The sequence below is a fragment of the Chaetodon auriga genome, chromosome 15 (genome assembly GCF_051107435.1).
Source record: "Chaetodon auriga isolate fChaAug3 chromosome 15, fChaAug3.hap1, whole genome shotgun sequence".
Classification (NCBI taxonomy): domain Eukaryota; kingdom Metazoa; phylum Chordata; class Actinopteri; order Chaetodontiformes; family Chaetodontidae; genus Chaetodon; species Chaetodon auriga.
The window spans coordinates 19,847,697-19,870,083 of NC_135088.1; the positions used below are offsets into that span (position 1 = coordinate 19,847,697).

Consider the following 22,387-nt stretch of genomic DNA (forward strand, 5'->3'; position numbering starts at 1 on the left):
TGAAACACCAGGCTGACTATTGAATTTTTTGGCTACTGCTGCATTAAAATCGACCAAAATGTAAAAGAGGAGATAAAGAAGAAAAGTGTGTGAAGGAGAAAGAACTGCTGAAAGTAAAATAATTTGAGTGAAATATAGATTCTTCATTACGGGAGTGAAAATGGGTGGAAATGAGTTTAGAAAATGATGAAATGGCTTATTCAGTGAAAAGCCAACAGAAATTACAACACTGATTTCTTTTTCCTGGGAGATATTTTTGTCCTCAACACACCATTCAGCTCACCCTGTCTACGAACATCAAGTGAAGGAGGAAAACACTGGGCTGTATTCTTTCCCCCTAAAACTCAAACCGGCCTGCTTGCCCTCAATGGCACTTTGTGTGCAAGTTTGTTGGTGTTTGAATGAGTTTGAGGGCACATGGAGACAAGACTGGGTCCTGTCCTCCAATAAGAGGGCTTTGCAAGGTATCTCCCAAAAAGGTGAATTCATTGGGGTTTGAGTGGAACAGGAAACCCTGCCCTCGGCCGTCCTCAGACGCTCCGGGTACATGCATGCAGGCTCTGAGCAGCAGCCTGCCTGGCTCCCGACTGTGTTTTCCTTTCTACTGACCTGTGCTGCTGCCGCTGCTGTGAGGAAATCGCACTCCCTCGCTCATATAAAGTTATATATTATAAAATTGCTGGTGGTGCGCTTCTAATCACAGCAGCATTTCACATGAAGATATGATGCATTTTTCCAAAAACTGAGGCAGTGCTTTATCTTCTAGTTTTGAGGGATGTGGCCAACAAGAGTGTATTTTTTGGCAGACTTATATAAATTATAGGCAGGAACATTGAGCTAAGTATGATCTGTTTTGTTGAGAAAACTTAGAATGGTTTCTGCTTAAGTCCCACAAGTAGAGCACCTTAATGTGCATAATGCAGAAAAATTAGAGTAAGTAAATTGCATTAGTGGGTTGATTATGTAAATTAACTTAATAATGTGCAGCAGCTATAGATTATTATCAAAACCCTTTTCTGTTTGTGTGTGAAAGCAGGAAAGCATGATGAACATTGTTGCTGTTAACTGGGACTTAGCTTGACAAGAGGCAGATTGGGATCAGAGCCTCTGCCTTTCATCGTTCCATCCAATTTAGCGAACACAAAATATCAGAGTTACACAATAATTACTCTCATCATGCGGAGAATGTGTTTAGCTGTTGAGATTTTTCACACCGGTAATTACTGTATTAAAGGAGACTTACCTGTTTGCAACAAGCCAATTCCGCTGTCTGATACGTCGTAATGCCGCTGGATGTCAAGCAGAACACCTGTAAACAGGAGGAGAGGGAAAACGTAAATGTGGTTTCAAGGCCTAATAATAATCAGAACCACATGGATTGAAACACTGAGCTCCATTTGACTTCGCAGCTGAATTAATTCTGGCTTTATGGCAGTCTTTTGTGGCTTGTGATTATTGCCAGATATGATGGATAGACAGCGGTCAAAGGCTATTATTCACTTAACATCCCCGAAGAGCAATGGAGCATCCCTGATAAGTGCTCTCTTGGCTGCTTTACAGTGCTAAACTTAAGTACATGACTTGAAGTGAAGGGTGTTATATCTGAACAATATCTGGTGTTAATTCAACAAATGCACCTTCTGTTAAACACACAAAAACACTGCATAATGCACACACGTACTTTCTCCACCATTAGCTCACGACTGGCTCATATAAACCAGTCTGGGGAGCAGCTCTGGCGCAGTGACTGGGGTTTATTTGGACTTTACTAGATAATGCTGCAAGTGACTGTGGTCAATATTTTTGGTGGCTCTCATCAGTCACGCGCACACATACAGCCACACCATAGCATCGCTTCACTGTGAGAAACCACAAGGTCTTTGAAGTCATCATTATCCTGTTACTGTAACCCAAGAGCAGTTATGGTGGAATGGAGGAAGCTCATTTACTGTACGCAGCTCTGAGGCCTTAATGAAGTGAATGGCACCTGGTGCTTGGCCAAAGGTAACGTGAACAGCTGAATATCTGCCCATCATAACACCACGACGTGTGCGTGTTCAATGTCGCGAGCATGTGAAGCATGTACGAGAAATCTCATAAACTTTTTAACGCATCATAAACATGAGACGAAGACGAAGATCAAGAAGAGGATCAGAGGATGATAAATTAGGGTTAAAGAAATCCCTTTAAGACTACCATACAATTTTAAGCACCAGTAAACAAGAGGCAACAAGTCTCATCAAATGAGTTCTGCTCCTCTTGAGACCACCAACTTGGAGAGGTTCAAAGTCTTATTTTCTAAGTGGAAGGAAAACAGAATAGGAATAATGCATCGCTGTCGTAGAAATCCTTACAGTCCTGATGCAATGTGGTCTGCTTGGTAGTGCGAGCTGACTCTCTGTGAAACTGGCAGGCTGGTCCTGGGGATTGCAACACGGCTCATGAAAATGGAACAGCAGCATGACTAACATTTTAAAGAGCTGGCTCTGTCTGATCTGTCTGTTCCTCTTCTCTGAGGCCAGCAGACCAGTGTAACCCAGCCTTACCTGACCTCTAGTGCACCTGAGATGCTGTAACTTTGAGAAATACCTCATGCATAGCGTCCCTGTCATGTCGGGGATTTTGTCTCGGTGGATGATGAGAAAGATCACAGCCACGCAGGCCAATAGCTGCACCCAATATAATGGATGTTGTTGATTCTGCGATTCTCGGCATTGCCTCGCCTTGCTTGTCTGTTAGTCAACAGCGAGACGCGGCGTGTTTCAGAGGCGGTGCGATGAAGAAGCAAGTGCAGGTGGAACATGGAGCAGAGACATACGTCAGATTCCTGACATCTGAGTCAAACCACCTGCTCGCATTCTCACACTACAGGCAGCGCTCTTATTCAAGCACTACACTCACAACTCTTCGCCTTGTTTCTCTTCCATAATGATGTGGATTAAAGGTGCTGGTATGCTGGTCATCAGCCAGTTTCAGTCAAGCCCACGGTTCAGTCACCTTCACTACCAATAATAAAGACAAACTGAATTCCTTTCATTTAAAACACACAGATTTTCAACATCCCCTCTGCTTTAACATGTGCTAGCTGTGGTTCTTGTTAGCACACAATGGGGCAATTATGCAGCAACTGCCTCAAGGCAGGTAAGACTCAGTTCACAGGTAGTGCAAGTCAGAGCCGAGGAAGAATTCAGAATTCGGATCACATTTTAATGCGCCTTAGGATTGAGTTAATGCTCTCTCAAAATAAGATGTGATGAAGGTGTTTGCTGAGCTGATCTGCCACCATCCGCTCACACACACACACACTCACTCACACACACACACACACACACACACACACACACACACACACACACACACACACACACACACACACTTGAAACCACTTATAATTATAAAACACCTCAGGTTGTCATCTCTACATGGCCTTGGCAGACAGGTTTGGCTGTGACAGCGACTCTGGTCCCCCAAGCCTATCAAACAGCGACAGCAGTGTACTGTACAACTGCAGCTGTACTCTAATTAACCTGGAAGAAGTGCACACACACACACACATACACACAGCCTGCTGGGAGGGGGATTCCGAGGCCAGATGGTGGAGCGTCCCTCCTGGACAGAGTCTGCATTTGTCTGAGCCACACCCGTCTACAATTACCAGACAATTAATAAAGGTACAGTTGGCAAAATATGACTGACGGTTAGGAAAGCAGAGCTGTGGGTGTTGGACAAACCAGAGCCACCGTGTGATAAAGTCCTCTTGTGACAATAAGATTAGATCACTTAAAAACATGAAAGTGCTGTGTGAGAAGCTAATATGATAGAAATAACATTCTTTATTCCAGCAGCTAAATGTTGTGTCCATTTAAATAAGGAGTCAGATCAAAGCAGCAGTGTTTATTGTACTAAATTCACATGCAATGAGCTGTGTAATGAACTGTGCTAATCGGTACAGGATTATAGAGAGCCAGCAGCTCTGTGTTTGTGTAGCTGCCTATCACAACTATCATCTCTACTCTTAGTGAGGCCTTTTAATGCCTGGCAATTAAACTCTGTCTTTTTGATTTCTTTCTTCCTGCTTTGCTTGCTCTCCCCTACATCTCCCTTTTACTCACTCTAAGTGGTGTCACTTCTTTTCTTACTCTCTTATTTCCTCACTCATGTTTTTGGACTTTTACGCAAATGTGTGCTATTAAGACAAAGAGACTCAGTAATGTATCTGATGGCGAGGTACCACAGCCCTCGCCCAAGCTGGCAGCGCCCAGTTTAGTTGCCATGGCAATGCTGTCGGGCACTCAAAGAGATAAAGGTCAAGAGACCACAAAGGAACTCAGCTTTCCAGCGTTTCTCTGCCTTTTCCTAATCCTCATTGTGGTTGCAATTCACAATGCAGCATCTGCAAACGTGCTGCCAAATTACATAGGTTATTATATGATGCCAGAATTGCCAAGTAAAACACCATAGCAACACTGGAAGCAGGAATATTTTCCATTATAGCTACATATCAGGTCACCACTGTGGCTGTGGCAACATTGCAAATATAACCCAACGGATCCATTTAACTGAACAACGTTAATTAGTTTCTCAAGTCTCGGGCCTCCAGGGGTCCGTGCTCATCTGAGCATGATGCCAAGCATGAAACATCGCAGGAATGTGGATCTTCCTGACAGCACACAACAATAACACCAGCTACCTCAGCCTTCATTCAAGGTGAGAGCAAAGCACACTCATAGCTACTTTGTAGGCCACTCCCTCTGACACACACACACACACACACACACACACACACACACACACACACACACAGAGTATACTGTGCACAACTGAAGAAGCTTGAAGAAGCACATAAATGATCAGTCGTTGAAGTTGCTGTTTTGTCATTTCTTCAACATTCTGACTTTGAATACACCGCTGCATGTCAGTCCACTTGCTTCAGGCTGATTCAAATTAGTTAACTGACCTGTTCTGGGATGTATAACAGCACAGTCCAGCGCCATATTTGTGCGTCTTTGACACTTAGGGACCTCTGGAATGAGTTTGTTCTGATGATGCACTGTGCATACTATGCGGCTGCACACAGTTGCTCCCTGCAGTCAAAACACAGAGGTGACACAGAGTCGGGGCCAGTGTGGAGCTGACACTTATTCCAACCCCTCATAAAGTCCGCCTTTATGACCACTTTTTTTCAGAGCGGCTTGAGAAGAAATGACTCAAACTGGTGAACGTTAACATGCCACAAATGCTGCATTTACAGCAGTGAATTGCGAGTGATCGCTCTTCAATATGAATAGCACTTTCTTTCACTCTTTGCTGTTTCCATTATAAGGCTACAAGTCGACTTTTCACTGACTGTACAGGCTAGGATGTATGAATCATGGAGATCAATGCACTCCCATAAACTGAGACAAGCATCAGGATCTTGATTTTGTTGCAGTTATTGCATGTTAATTTGCCTTCAGTCCTCAGTTGAAACACACGATAGTGTGATTCAGAGGAAACGTTTAAATGAGGATACAGCTTGCTGTTTTAGCAAGGCCAGCTTTCATGCAGTGACGCACGCTGCCAGCATTGCTCCTCTGGGACCACCATACACTCACACACACACCATAAGTGAACACACACACGCCCACACACACAACACCACATACAGACACACACAGATACGCGCACACAGAACTCCATCAGCTAAGAGAGGACAGATTTTATATCAGATCCCCAACTCAAATCCCAGACTCGAGGATCTCCGGCCCCCCTTGGTTCTATTTCTGCTCAGAGAAACTAGGCTAAGAGGAAGGAGAGAATAGTGGTCCAATTTAACAGCGATGAGTGTTGGAGAGGCACACAGAGAGATGGATGTAGAGGAGAGGAGTCATGGGGAGCAGAGAAATAGGTGGTGGCTACAGTCAGGTCAGTCTGGGTTGGATTTGTCTTGTAAAGCACATGTTTCCATTGTTTATATATATAGTATATGTGTGCGTGTGTGTTCCCCTTTCCCCTGGTTTCACTGTGTGTGTGTCTGAGTGAGAGGGAGCCAGTGGATGGAAGTCATTCATTCTGGCCAGAGTGTGACGGGCAGCGGTGAACCGCTCTGCTGATGTGGCCAGATCCTTCCCCTTCATTCCTGCAAGGGGGTGATCCCTTTTCATGTGTCAACCCCGTCAGTATAAATAGTCTGGGAAAGGAAGAACGGGGGGACATAATGAGTGAGGAGAAAGTGCATCTTTTCTGGTTGTTCTTTTGACCAGTTTTTGGATTTGAGTGTGTGAGAGACCGTAAGACAGAGCGCAGGGAGAGAGCGACAGAGTGCAGAGGCAGGCCGGGCCGTACAGCGCCTCAGACTGCAGCAAAGAGAAAGCTGACCACAAATATGCCCGACTGTGGCCGGCGGGCTCCTGACCGACTGCTCTCCTCCCTTGCCATGTGGCCGCAGTGGGTGGGGGACGTTTTTCCATTCCACTTCCTTTCCCTGCCACACAGAAAGGAAACGTGCTGCAGATGTCTGGGAAACTGTGTAGAGCTGCCTGCACGGGATGGCTTCAGAGCTCGTACATGAGGATAAAATCAGCAAGAGATGGGGAGTGTGTGAGGGCGCTAGGAAGGGCAAGTCCTTCCGCCCTGCTGGTAGTGAACTCACAACTTCAGCCAAAAACCACTTGTACCGTACGCTGTGTGAGAAATACAGTAAGATCTTATTCAGTCATTCTACTGACAAGTTTAGAGGCTACTGTTTCGAAGCAAGACATAAAACATCATCAGTCTGAGGGCTGAGCCATGTTGATTATAGGTACCCTGTGGAGTTATTGACCACTGGGAGATGATAGCTTATACTCAAACACTATTTGATGTCATCTGCCAATGGACCGATCATTCAAATATATGCAAATCCACATTCCTGGTAGATCGCTGTCTAACATGAATAGTTCTACTGTTTATCTTGTTGTAATGGAGAGGGATGAAAAAAACATTGTTTACTTAGTCATAATATTATAAGCCACAGTGCAGTTTTGGCATGTGATGGATGTATTACTCAAATTGTTCTTCCTGGATAATATTTCATCTTCTCACCTGTAGCAACACATCCACACCAGCGCAAATACTATTTCAGACACTTTCCCATCATGATAAAAACTGCTTGTGAAACCCACCAACATCTACTGTTCAAACACGCAACATCCACTCACAATATAAAAAGCAGGTCCACTCCCAATAAAAAGTGTAAGTTAGACTGCAGGTTTCAGTTCATCTTTCATTTTTTATTTTGCTGACTTTGATGTGTAGATGTTGTATCAAGGTTCACAGTTTTAGTTTCGTATAATGGTCTACGTGCTTTAAGAACTTTCCATCATGCCAAGGTCAAAACTGATAGTGAAACTCAGCTATTCACTATGACGTTTACATCGGTATGTGCTAAAAAAGTAGGTTCAACTGGGTGTTCAACTGGGTTTAGTTCCTGTTTCTTTTTATTTCTGATTCTAATGTGAAAGCCATTTGAAGCCAGTGTAACTCCTTAAAGATGACAGTTTACTAACTTCCAAGACAAAGCAGAGCCCCTGCCAGCGTGTGAGGATGAATCTGCTTTTATTTCAGTGACAAAACCACGATGACATTTGAGACAGCTTTCACTCTAATCTTCCAAATTTGTGACAGCCAAACTGGGGCGAAATCAAATTAAAGGCCTGTAGGTTTGCCAGCCTAACCACTTTGATTAATAGGGCTTTTTTTTTTTATCCTAATTTTCTTTCACTAATCAAAAGCTTGAATTCAGCTCAAGGGCCGCGGTGCATTAGTCCTCGCCAGTGCGTGCTAAATATTTGATGGTAGTGGAGAGGATGCATTGTGAAGCATCGAGGGAGCAGACCAAACATATAGCTCATCAATAATACATCCAGGGCTAGCCCACTTGTTCGTATGAGATAATGCATTAGATGTATTGGAAAGAGGTGCAGTGAAGCGAAGCAAAGGTATTTGAGATGAGATGAGCCTGTCTGGCTATCAGGGGATCTCCGGGAGCTGCACTTGTTCACACCAGTGTCTCTCAGGAATACTGAACAGCAGTTGAACTCAACCTTGAATGTGGACCCCGAGGAGTGTTTTTTGTGTGGAATTTTGAAAAGGAGCCACGTTAAGCAGAGAAAATCATTGAGAGACGCTCAAATAGTGTCTGGTTTTATCTAATAGAGAAGTGCTACAGACAGTGCCACTTTCACAGACCCACAGAAAATGCCCTGAGGTTTACATTCAGTTTGAGCCTTAGACCATTTAAACATAATCCAAGAAATCAGGCTCAATTCGTAAGTATCCAAAATGGTACTACAGCTTTCATACAATCAATACTAATTCATAGTATACTGCCTGAAATATCTAGGCTGATTTGAAAGAAGCGCTTTAAAGCTGGATGAAATAATGAACTCTAAAGACAGCTGGAATGATAACCCAGAGGTCAAAAGGCAGAAATCTCACAAACACTCAGATTAAAACACTTGATGCCACTGCTGCATATGAGACAAGGCCAAGAGTCTACAGCCGTGCTAGCAGCTCTGTGAGGCTGTCATCTATTTGGTCATAAAACAAAGTGTGGAACAAAGTGAAATTTTGCACACACACTAACACACACACACACACACACACACACACACACACACACACACACACACACACACACCATGCTGTGCTCTTTTTAATTATGGAAATGCAGTGTTATATCAATGTAGGGACAGTTTGTCCATTAACATAAATGTTAAGAGTTCACTTACATTACATTGCATTACTTACTGTGTGCCTGTGTCTGCGTGTGTTTGTGTGTGTGTGTGCATCTGTATCCGCCAGTGTCAGCACATGTGAATTGGAAAAATCTAGTCATTAATCCCAGTGCTTTTTTACATAACAGTGTGCAGGATTAAAGTCATTCTGTAGTGTTTTTTTAATGAGATTTCATTTCTCCTATCTCCTGTCTTTTCTGGTCTCTCTGTGGATTTATGGGGATGTGGGGAATCCACTATGAGGGATATTGAAACGATACGCTGCATAATTATCCTGAACTGTACGTAAAGTCAAGACAAGCTTTCTTACTTGATCTTACCTAATGAGACTTATTTAGACAAAGCGTCTTTACTCATCCAACGATACAGCAGCGTGCTCTGAAACGCTGCTGATACATTTATTTGAATATTTTATCTATCTACAGTGAAAAGAATATATTTCTGTGTTCTCGGCTTGACAACTGACTCATCTGGCTTCCCCTTGATTGGCTCACAGCATGAGCTGTAAACCATAAGGATAAGACGTCCACAGGCTGTCAAACTGCCTGTCAAGACCTCAGTGCTGTTTCTCAAAAAGAGAGGGTGCAAAGTGACACCAAGCCATGATAAGAAGAGAAGAAAATGGGTGAAGATTTGTATTTTCAGATCAATTTAGCGTCAAACCACTACAGTGTAGCTATCTTCTCTGGATAATCACTTCACAAAATGGAGAATTCAGGGGCAATATGGGCCCGGCTGGTTCTATATAGCTAATGTCTGGCATTTTTTTAAGTCAAAAGTGTAACTAACAAAGAAGAAGAAGAAGAAGAAGAAGAAGAAGAAGAAGAAGAAGTGATGAAACAAGGAAGGACTGTCTGCCATATTTGGTCTTAATGTACACAGTGATAACATCTGTTTTCTCCACGGCAGCCATAACTACTCTATTAAGGCCATAACAAATGAGATGTATCTGTCACTCTTATCAGGTACAGCTAGTTCAATGTTATAAGGACTCCTGGAGTTTTATAGCTTTATAAATATGAATGTCAAACACGTTTTTTTCCCATCTTCAGACTTCCTCGTGTATTCCCATCACAACTAAAGCCAGAGGGAGACCAGTCAGACATACTAAAGCATTTTAATTCTGAGATGCTGCCAAGGTGACCTCTCAATAGCTGTACACACATTAGTACTCACAAGCACTCTCACACTGTGTCTTCATTTAAGAGGGAAGCTACTAATTTCTGACTCAATTTCATCCCAGTTATGGGGAGGGCAGTTTAGTTAAGGCCGTGGGGCTCATCTTTCATTGTCTCATGAATTAGATATGCATCTCATTACTTCCTCTGCTGTTTCATCAAACACTCTGAGAAACCCAAATATGTCTTTTTGCACAAACTTATAAAAAATGACCTCAGAGGCCAGTTTGAATCTCAAAGCTCCCAAAAGAAGTTCCTTATTGAACACAATTTGATTTCTCTGACAAAGTTTGATCTCATTTTACTTGATAAAAAATATGCAACCCCATTTCTGAAGCTGAACTCTGCCACTTGTGTGACACAAGTTTCACTTCTTCTTACCATGGGAAAGCACGCCATGGCATCTTTTCTGTCTGACTTCCTTCACATGCCAGGCCTGCTTCATTAAAGAACAATCCACATACCTACGGCACACAGCCTCAGGCCTTACATGCGCTCATCAGTCATTAAACTGCATTCTATGCAAATGAAACTTTGCACTGCTGCGCTGCCCAGATACTTCCATCAACAACCTGAATGACAGCATGGGCTACTGCAGGAGGCTGTCTCCTAAACCTCACTGAACACAAAACATGCTATTGCATTTTATGCCACAACTACCACACACAACAACAGATTCAGCCCAGTGTATAATGTTCATTGTTATAAATACATGCAATCAAAATGCAATCATTTTGAAGTGGTGTGGTGACAGGCTGCCTGCAGATTTATGTATTTAAACATGGGCCAGTAAACATTTATGGTGCTGAAGAATCAAAAGAATGCTATAATAACCCACCATGGGCAGTGAGGTGTAACCAACCATTCTGGTGTACAACTGCACTGCAGAAACAAACACATAAACTCAGCCTGTCATTGTCTCATAAGCAAATTCTCACACAGTGCAGCCTGAAAAAGACAACACAGATGCAAAAGTCTGCTTGCCTGCTAATCAAGCTGAGCAGAGCTAAAGCAGCCAGAATTTAGTTGAGACGTTGCACTGTTTAGCAAAGATGACATGAAGCCGCCAGACTACAGTCCAACATTAAGGTTAATACCTGCATATGCACCCATGTGTTAGCCCTTACAGCAGAAAAACACCAGGCGTGAATGTGTGCGTGTGTGTGTGTGTGTGTGTGTCCACCCCTGACCCGAGGCATTAACAGAAAGTCTTTGACAGAGGTCAGCGCCCTCATTCAACCCTGGTTCTTCCCACAAACACAGTAAAGCATACGCCAAACACAGTAATGAAAATCCTGTCGCAATCTCATCCAGCTCTGACAACATGACAGATATCCACAAGTGAAATACAGAAAGAAGTGATGAAAAGGCAACAAACACACAAGATTAGTGGATAGAAAAAATTGCATAATCCCTCTGCAAGGCTCCACTATTTACTCTATCACATGTAAATGGGGGGAAAGATTAAATTTTTCCTCAAGAGGGAAGGTCTCTTAAATATAGGGCTGCTGTAAATAAGCACTCTAAATATTATTCTTGCGGCTGTGAGAGCTTCCAGGAGCTGAAAGCTAATATCGCTGCTAGCTGCAGGTCTGCTTTCACAACAGCTGGTTGAAACTTGTGCTGCAAACAGGTCAATATTAGATTCCTATCCTCTCTAGAACAACTTGTTAATGTGTCAGAGAAAAATCCAATTTCAGTGAGTCTCAGAACATTACGGTTTCATCACTTGTAACAAATTCCGAGCTGCTGTTCTGTTGATCAATATTCAGCCTCTGTGTGTGCGTTTTACAAGGGTATGAAAAGGATTGCACTGCCTTCTATTTCCATTTCTTCATCGCATGTGTCAGTGGTCTCAGCCAAAGCACTGGACTCAGGGGAATGTTTGAATGACCTTCACAACATAGACATTTCACCTGTTTGTGTTGCTTTGTTTTTTTCTCCTTTTTAAAAGTCTCTTGGTGTGTGTGTTGAAATGGATGAGAATGTCACAGAGTGTGTGGGTGGCTGGAGGAGCGGAAAATGTACAGTGATAAAAATGGGGGCTACGCTTTTTGACTATTTGACTGTAGAACAAGGCACAATGCTATTTGTCTGTGTTATTCCATACAGTTCACTATGGATGTCGAAACAATTTAAATTCATATATGTGTATTTTAATTTCAACAACATTGCGGCTCAAACACGGGCCTGTTTAAATTTGCTGTGATAATCAGAGGAGGTGGAATGCAGGGAGTGAAGAAACCAAATTTTTTCCGCTGATATTTTTTAAGCGGGATGAGCTGGTATTTGACAGCATGTCAAATGCCGCAAAGTGCTAAACACATCCCAAATCTCCTCCCTCCTTCCTGCAATCTTGCCTTCTGCACGAAGTGATGGATTTCATTTCTTTCTTCAGGTAAACACTCTAGCTCTTTCGATAATGAGACAGGAAGAGAGGGGCGTCTTTTCAGCATGGGGGCAAACTGCGACTGGATGTTTGGATGCAGACTGGGAGGATCCCTCTGCTTCTGCTCATGACTCATATCGCTGTCACTCTGACATGTCTTAAAAACTCCCAACTGGACTAAGCAGATGCTGTGTTTATCTCAGGGCTGTAATCCTAAAGCAAACTTGTAGGTGGAGAACACAACACTAAAGAAAACACGAGCGCCGAGTCCTTATGTCCACACACACTCCTCTGATGACAAAGGGGAGGTCAGTGATTATCAGGCTACCATCACCTTCAAACGTCGAAGATCAACAGGCTGCTGTCTTTTACAAGTTGACTCGTCAAGCTGCTGGAAGTGAAAAGATAAGGGTCTGTTGAGGGTTTGACTGATAAAAAAGGCACTGTATGTTGAAACAGCCACTCCTCTTGCCCAACATTGGATTTTGAGGAGAACATGAGGTGAAGCTTTGTTCTAAATGGATATATGGCGGGGGATTTCAAAGTCTGACACTGTGAGCCCCCCACCCTCAGACAGAATCCAGACAACTGCCAGTTGGCTGAGTTCTGACTCAGAGAAGAGGTATTATGTTTGATGCAAATGCAAATCACGCTCTAGGGTTTTAAAGTACCTTAATCGCCTCTATGAGCTGTGTCACTGCTGCAGCTCCAACTGCTGACAATGCTGGCGAGCAGGCCAAACTACAGCATCTAACTTCCTGTTGTTTGTAGAACAAATGCATGCACCTGTCCCTTTCGCCTCATGCAGTATCTTTGCCTCATATCTCACCCTCTGCTCCTCCGCTTCAACTCACAGTTAGGAAATCTATAGCACGGACAGCACAGAGTATAAATATTCTCTCCAGAATGGAACGCATGTAATGGCCTCATGGCTGTGATGAGTGATGCAGGATGCAAGGTTGGGTTGATGCCAAAATAACAGCTGTGCGGAGGGGAAGAGTCAAAGAGTCCCAGCGCAGCGACCATCAGCGGAGCCATGAAATGTTGCGTTCATGGGGTCACGGGGTGAACGCTGCTGCGAGGGAAGTGTGTCTGCTTGAGGGTAAAATCTGGAGTAGCCACATGAAAGGGGCTGCACTGGCAGAGGAAGAAGCTCTGTCTAATTCCACCGGTTACTATTACAGACGTCGGCTAAATCGGAGCCTAAAGAACACACAGACTGTTTTCGCACAGCAGTGGGAATGGAACGGCAGGATATAGACATAAAGAGATTAGTGGGATATCTGTGGGAAACCAGTCTGGAAAAGTCCACTTGGTCACATACTGTTAATGACTCCACGCAACATCTGCTAAATAGTGTCAATATTTTGCTGTCAATAGTGATATAAAAGATGTCAAGATTTGGAAAGATGTTGGAATGTATTGCAAAAGTGCAGACGTGCTGATGTTGGCTTTCAAAGAGACGTTTCATACTGTACAGTGTCGCTTGTCTAATTTGAAACAGCTCAACATCAGATGGAAAAAGCACAGTAAGAAAGAGGCAGCAACCCTATAAAGTAAATTACTAGAGGCCCTTCCATCTTTTTAATGCCTCTGCCGTTGTTCGGGGACCTTTAATGTGAAAGCTATAAAAAGAGAGCGGGTGAACCAGGGAGAAGAGTGAAGGGTGAAACGACCCGAGAGCTAAACCCCAAAGCACCGCCACCGTGGCCCACACAGCCTCTCACACAGTTTGGTAGTGAGGAGACACTTGTGTCTAATCCTGACATATTCTGCTGCAATGTTTCACGTTACTGAGAAGATCTACAGTGACTTGCTTGCATCATTTGGGGTTGTTGTGCTGTAACACAGTTATCTGCGTTGTATTTGTGCAGATTTTGAAGTGACCCCCCCAGCAGACAACTACACCATCTTCACTTCTCTTCTCTTCCAGCCTCTGTGGAACTGAAAGTGGTGCACTTTCTTGCATTTTGAGCACTTCCACCCAGAAGAGCCCTTCAGGTTGTGACAACAGACGGGAAATCATGAAGAAGACGGAAAATATGCTATGTGTAATATGTTATGTGTAAATGCTAATGTGGAGGAATGCCCTAGGCGTACATGGACAGTGATAATGACTAGCCACAAAGGAAGTGGTAAAAACTATCAGGAATTAATCTGCATAACCTGTTAGACTGGATAGATTGCATCAATCTTTCTTATCATGTGATAAAGAGCTTGCCTTAAGAGGATTATTACCTCACTGTCATCTGTGTCTATATACCAAAAGTTCACATGCAATGGTCCTGCACTTGTCCAATGGGATGTGACCCTGTTTTGGGGTATTCCTGGAATGACAGCTTGACCGAGTTAATTCATCTTAAGGTGCCTGGAAGAAGCACTAATCTGCAGCTCCCCAACATTTCTGTTCACCACAGATTAGGCGGCAGACTGTACCCCCCAAATTGCTCCTTTGTGATCTGAGAAGTGGGTGAGTCTGGGTGCACGTAGGGGGGTGGAGTTGACACACACCAGGGTTTACTGACTTAGCAAGCAAATAACTTTAAGTGCTGAGTGTCTGCCACACATATCCTCATATTCTCTGAAAAAACACTTAATCCCTTCTTTATGATAAGCTGTCGAGGAGCTTGGACTGTCTACCCAGAGACCAACAACGGGATTTAAGGTTTCAAAGCCACCTCAAATTAAATTAAATATAGTGGCCCTCTAAATCTCAGAGCTCTTATGCACTCTAAAAAGCAAATGGAATATACAGTAAGTGGCTGTGGATTAAATAGCTGCTTCCAAAGGCCAGACACAAGTGACCCAACCGGGGCATCGTAACTCATCCAGCTCTGCTTTGGCCTCCACTCCAATCTTGGACGGTGGACTCTCCATCTCATTCCCCAGCATGCCTCATCAGGACACCCTCAAATGCCTCAGATGCTCCCCATCCCTGCCTCGTCAGCATCACAGACAGTCGTAAAAAACAGCAGAGGCTTCTGAAGGTGCACTCCAGGCAAGGTCTGACCCACCAGCTGAACAGCTGAGCCTAAAGTCAAACTCATCGCATAGAGTCTGTGGCTGACTGCTGTCTTTCACACCCTCCCTCTCTTCAGCACCACTCAAACGTAACAGTGTTCCCCTCTGTGCCTGTTCACACTTACATTTGGCTTTCCATAACAAAGAAAAATGGAAATTGCAGAAATTTGAACTCCTTCTGGCTCTCTGATGATTCCTAGTTGAACACACTTCATTACAAGAGTGAAACAGATACTGTATGCTAAATGCATATTAAAAGGGAAGGAAAAGTTCAAAAGTTCAGGTATTAATTTGCTTACATTACAGTAAATTCCATTCCCAAGCTGAAAGGAACTCACTGTTACAAATCTTAAGGATGATACGATCAATATTGAGTTTGTTTTTTTTTATTCTCATTCTAGTGCCACACAGAGATCAAAAACATGCCTTCCAATTTGCAGCAGCTTAAGTCTCAAGTCTCGTACAATTACTTTGTTTTGAAGCAGTCCCTCCTAACAAACTGGTGGAATTAAATATTCAAGTCTTGTATAAAACATATTGGCAGGACATCTATCAAACCCAGAACAAAACAAAGTCCCGTAAAAGGAAAAAAAGATGCTGTGACTTCTCCCTTCTTTTGTGGTTCTCACCATCATCTTGGATCAGTCGAGTGTTGGAATCATAAACGGCAGTTTGTGATTATATGGTGTTTTTTTTATGTGTGTGTGGTTTCACCTCTGACACTGGGGACTAACAGAAAGATCTAAGTCTTTGACTCTGCTGCTGTGCAATTTTCCCATCATTGTTGTGGAGCAGAATGGCCCTGGTGTCTGGAATGGTCACCCTCTGTCTTGGTGACAATGCTTTAGTGATCCACACACACTACAGTAATGGCTGTTGGTACAAAGACCTTTTGACGTTGGGGGACCGGCAGCGCTCGGGCTCAACGCTGCCTGCATTCTGTGTCCACTTCCCTCTGACTGCCTGCCACTGCAGCAGGCGGCCCCTCCCCTCACAACTCCCCTCTCTCATTCAGCCCCTCTTGAGATGGTCGGGAGTCTTTTTCTTGTGTGTCTGTGTGTCTGTGTGCGCTTTCTGTGGGTGTGCGCTCATGCTTGCCTAATTGACATTAAGATCTATGAGTTGAGATGTGCTTTGGGTACCTGCTACTGAAAAGGTTTGAATGTGAACAAGAAGGCTGGAGAAGAAAACGAAAGCAGAGCAATTAGAATCAAAAAGAAGAGGCAGAATGCTGATGGGAGATCGAGTCCTGATGGTCCAAAGGGAAGAAGGAGGTGGTAATAGAAAGTAGACATCAGAAATCGAATGAGGAAAACACAACACTCAAGCAAAATGTCCCATTTTTACAATAACCAAACCGCTCATGACATGTAATTCCACAGCGCAATCTGATATTTTATGGATATATTATACAGCCCTGTCCCCCCTCTCCCACACACACACACACACACACACACACAAACACACACACTTGGAGAAAACACTGTGCAACCAACACAGATGCACTGCGTCCACCTCCTAATTACTACTGCAACGGAGCAGGAGAGAGAGGCTTGAAGAGAGACAGAAGGAGACGGAAGGTGGAAGCGGGAGGGAGAATGGCAGATCAGCTCATGCTGTACGTGTTGGTCATGTCGGATGCACATGGTTGCTGGTTCTCATTCTGTGTGAGGGTCCGGCGCACATGCTGCACATGCATAATGCAAAACAACCCAGCAGTGTTCAGGTGGCAGGGATGGGATGGGAAGGGACCCCTCTGCACCTCATGAGCACAGCCTCTTCCCACGAGGGTTAGCCCGAGCTGCTGCAAACCCCCCCAGCCCCGCCAAAGGATTTTCTGCTTCGCAATTCATGTGATATGAGTAGCAGAGACAGCAGTGGCAGGATCATGATGGAGAGGACAGAGGAGAATAGAATTGTTTGCATGTCGTCTAATGAGGGGTTTCCTCTGATCAAAGCATCAGGAGGTGTAAGGAGACAAATCACTACTGTAGAGGGAGACTGATTCATCTATGACTGAGGATGAGGATGTGCAATTTTCATGCAATCTGCTGTGACTGAGTGGTGCTTGAAGATGTTAAGATTAGATATGCCACATTAACGCATTCCTGGTGTGGTTGTAGGTCGAGCAGCTAAAGTGCTCCCACTGTAACGATCACTCAGGCGCCCAAGGCTTTGTGGCTCGACTCTGTACAGTTGCCAGACTGGACCTGAAGCCTTCAGGATGATGAGCTGTAGGCATGTGGCTGCTTAAGTGTACACATTGTTCTGTTTGAGCTAACCACTCCTTCTTTGTGCCGGGGGCTACAAAGTGCAATTACACATTTATCAAGATTTATCACCTCCGAAATCTTTTTGTTGGGTAATTACATGCTAAGTAGCAAACAAGGCGTGAAGAACCAAAAGGATACATTCACAAGTTTTGAAGTAGGCTTCTGTGGTGTGACTACATCACATAAGAAAGTCCGTAAGAGTATCAACAGACACTTGCACTTTAACCAGGACGGCATCTTTTTGTACAGAGGAACACACTTCCCTCCATTCTCCATGCTGCAGCAATATCTTTAACCCATTCAGTGCCACAGTCCAATGTCCAAGCCTTGATACAAATCCAGCCACCAAACAATGGTTAACCTGAGATGAGTTTAAAATGCTGACCTGATCTAATGGAACACTTATTAATTTGTTGGAGTCATTAATTGTAACAACAGGGTACATGATTCTTGCTTTACAAAGAATCCATGAGCTGATAATGAACTATAAATATAAATAAACCTTCTGATATATGGCGTGAGACAAACACGCAAAGAGAACAATTTTAAGAATTTGATTCTGTCTTATGACAGAAAAATATGTAACAGAAAAGGTACATGTAATATATCTATAATTAGTCTTCTGATGTTAGCCACAATGAATGAATGATCACTTCCATAATCGGGCTCAAACAAACGCACTTCTCACATTTTAACACACTCTAAGACTGCAAGCTTATTTTCCATCTGTGCTCAGTTTTAATAAACTCTGCTCAGAGTCTCAGCTTCAGTGGGGAAATGCGGACACTTGAGGGGGATTAACGCCACATGGCCTCATCGCAGCATCACGCGTCGAGCTGCCGCACAGCACAAGCTACAGCCTGGACCATGTTGGACTACATGGAAACGGCGAGGAACTAATGACTGATCCCTCACAGTGATGCGTTCTCTCTCTCTCATTTTGCAGTCGCTGAATCTTATTTGACAGATGAGCCCACAGAGACATCTCTCTCTCTCTCTCTCTCTCTCTCTCTCTCTCTCTCTCTCTCTCTCTCACACACACACACACACACACACACACACACACACACACACACACAGTGCGAACGCATGCAGTCAGGTTCGTGGATAGCCATCTGATCGCCTTAATTGATCTATCTGCAATTATCTACCAGCCCCGGGGAAAAATCATTAATGTCAAGCATTTCCTCGGGAGATAGCGAGGACATGTATGTCACATATTTGACTTAAGTACAGCACACACGGTCCACATGCATAAAGACACTACCAGCCTTGTGGTTTAAGCAGATTGTCCACTGCGCTTGGGCAAGCCCATTGTTCCGCCCGTCTCAGCTGAGGTGAGCTGGCAGCTCCACAAGACTGGAAGCTCACAGCCAATTTGTGCATGAACAATCACTAAATAAATACAAATACTCTTATACAGGTCAAACAGAGGGGCAGAAGGCAGGTCTCTTACCGACTACAGTGTATCTATCCATGTAATTGAGGACGTTCCCAAAACTGAGGATCCCGGCGGCGGCGGCCGGTGAGCGGCATCTCAGCAGCGCGGCGCGGAATTTCTGGCCCGGCTTGCAGGGGTGAAGGTCCGGGTTGGATTTCAGTCCGGGACTCATGCTGCCCGACAGCGTGCGCACCTCATCCGAACTGCTGCAGCCTTCAATCTCGCACCCATCGCTCTCCACACACATTTTCTGGCACGAAAGATCCAGCGCAGAAAAAAAAGGTAGAGAGAGAGAGAGAAAATAGTTGAAGAAGGAGCAGCCTCAGCGATGGTCTGTGATTTGAAGTGAAATTATTCGCGGTGAGCTTGTTGTCTTGTGTGTTGAAGCGCAGGAGCGTCTCTTCTCGGGCTCATATTTTTGTGGCAGTGCGCGGTGACGGACGGGCTGTGCGCTCCTGAGGATCTTTTTTTTTCTAAGGACCAAGTGCTATAGTGCAGGGGGTGTGACCCGGCTGTAGAAACTCCTCCCCTGAAGCCCTGCAGCGAATGATGGAGCCGCACCTGATACGGTGCTGCAGATGCTATGGAATTGCAACCGGAGTGTGGTGCGGTCGGAAAAACCTCTCTGTTATTTCAGGAAGCTGACAGTGGTGGGAAATGGGTGGGTGGGTGTGACGCCGTTTATTTATATATTTATCAAGCGTCATCGATCACATTTGCTGTGATGCTGAATGAGAAAAAGATTACTACTGAATAACTACAGGGGAATAGAAGTAGGTCACTAAAGTATGTTGCTCAGACACATCTAGAGATCAGAGGAAGCTGCTGAACCCCCCTGGTGTGCTCATATTTTTAGTGCAGGGTCCATATGTAGGGCCCCATACCTTATCATACTGTGCATTTTTTCTGATCAAAGTCAAGTCTGTTTATTTGTAGAGCACATTTAGAAACGATGTTGAGCAGTGTGTTTTGTAGAGAGATGATACTAGTGAGAGATTATCTGACAACGGTCAGAGAAACAGACATAATAGAGAGGAAATGTGTAAATTAGTAGTCATGAAAACACAACAGCACTGCACAGAGAACAAATCCATAAAAACAGTCAAATGAAATAGTGTGAGCAGTCATGTCTTCATGATGACTTTGGTGAGATGGCTCTTTAGACAGGTTTTAATTAGTTTAGGACCTGGATTAGTTTTGAACCCCTGGATTTGAACTGGGAGTGTGAGGAGCAGTCATTGGTCATCAGATGTGAGGGGTCTGGAGCTGGAAGAAGGGATGAGGAGTTCAGAGATATAACCCGATGCCAGTCCATGCAGAGTTTTAAAAACAAACAAAAGACTCTTAAAATCAATTCTGTACCTCACAAGAAAGTACAGGTGAGATATGGTCTCTGTTCTTGGTGCCAGTAAGGAGTCTCGCCGCTGCATTTTAACCAGCTGCAGACGATAAGGCTGTCTGAATGACTACATAAAGAGAACTGCAACAGTGGAAATGAGAATAATTAAAAGCATAAACGACGGTCTCCAAACCCTGAACAGACGGGACTGATTTTAATTTTGCAAGTGATCTCAGATGGAAGAAGCTAACAGAGCTGATTTGTTTGTTGAATTTTAAACCAGAATCAACTCATTCAGTGACAGAGGCCCAAGAGTGTTGATTGTGGTGTCGGAGCAAAAATGAATGAAAGACGGAGTGTAGCTTATGAACATGTTGTATCACAGAAACAACCAGAGCATAGAGTATTACATGAAACACAGCTACAGTGGAGAAACAGGCAGCTCTGGTCTCCCTGCAGGGGAAAGACTTTATTATTGTCATCTTTAACTTTTGATGAATTCTTCTGAATTGATGACTGTTACACAAACAGTAAACCTTTTTGTGGTAGACAAGTTATTTGTTTGCAATGTAATATAAGAAGTTCTGTTCAATTCAGACACATGTCTCACCACTGCTAACTAACTAAAGATGTGTGTGGAGTGAGTTGGAGTAGTATGTTCAGAGGAAGGCCCACAATAGTCCTGCATAGGAAGCTATCTATATTAACTATGACCAAAGAAAGCAGTGCATTTCCTTTTCTGAATAAATTGGACTGGTCAGGTGCAGAGGAACTGCTGTCAAGGTGTGTGGGAAGAAAACGTAACATTTCACTGGTTACTGGACTTTCCAACCTCAAACAATGAGCTCTGACAGAAGTGCAAGTGCTCTTTAATGAACTGAGATAATTATTGTTATTTAGTGAAATCCATTTAAGTTGTTATCTGTTTTGTATGGTTTTCATGTTCATGTTAATGTAACTTTTTCTTATATATCTGGTGTAAGTACAAAAATTGATGATTTTTTCTTTTTTTTTTTTTCTTGTGTTTTCTGATTATTTTCTTTGAATATGAAAGGGTTGTTGCTGCCAAGGCAGCTACTGACAGGGGTCCCAATATGCAATAACCTATGAAGTTACAGTAACAACCACAACCACTGTTAGGTGTAGGCCGTGACTGTGCAGTGGAAATCCAACAGAGGAGGAGTTTATCCACACTAATGTCACTCCATGGTTCAGTCAGGCAGAAAGAAGAAATGAGAGTTTCAGTGGAGCATCTTTCACTGGAGTTTGTTGTCTCATGTCATCAGACATGTTGTCTCAAAAGTTCATTGTGAATAATGAAACACCACAAATGTGACCAAAATAAACTGTGACATGAATGAAAAATATTTTACAGTGAGTCAGAGATTCCAAAATAATTAATGAACGTATACACCTTTTATAAAAATCTCTTGGTTATTATCTTGGTGCATGTTGATATTATATTATTTTTTTATGGCGAATTTTAAGGACATTTACAGCATCCCTGGAGATGTGCTGAGCAGCTCACGCAGCAGACACTGACTCCACAGGGGAGAAAACCTTATTTAAGAGAATCCTACCGATCATCATCTCAGGGCAAACGATTTGTGTCATACCGTCTGACTGAGCCCGAGCTGCAAATCAGTCTCCATCTCTGCACTGCATACATTTGGGAGACGTTTATATAAAAGACAACAGCAGTGGTTTAAAGAGTCCCCAGATGACACTGAAAACGGCTGATTATTGTAATAAGCACTGAAATTTACAATAATTAATTTTCCCTCACAAGCACAGCAGACCCATTACTGTGCTGATTTTTCATGCTGGCCCAAATGTCAGCTTGTCTGGTAAGTTCGGAATGAGTTTTGCACTGAAATACTCTTATTAAATAAATATTTGTGGCTGAAAAATGAAAAATGCTGAACGAAACAAAGGAAATTTGTTATCTGAGAGAGCAATGAAGTTCCCATTTGCTTGCAAACCATTTCTT

At 43.5% G+C, this 22,387-nt stretch overlaps 1 protein-coding gene across 2 annotated transcripts in view; it reads right to left on the reverse strand.

Moving 5' to 3' along the window:
* spns2 (SPNS lysolipid transporter 2, sphingosine-1-phosphate) overlaps positions 1-19,515 on the reverse strand; it is a 59,225-nt gene extending 39,710 nt beyond the window's left edge. For both annotated transcript variants that reach the window (XM_076750724.1, XM_076750723.1), the window contains exons 1-2: positions 19,074-19,515; positions 1,244-1,309 (exon numbers count right to left, since the gene is read on the reverse strand). In XM_076750724.1, the coding sequence (XP_076606839.1) occupies positions 1,244-1,309; positions 19,074-19,305 (298 nt within the window). In that variant the 5' untranslated portion in view covers positions 19,306-19,515. The remainder of the gene's footprint in view (positions 1-1,243; positions 1,310-19,073) is intronic.
* Between the last annotated feature and the right edge of the window lie 2,872 nt (positions 19,516-22,387).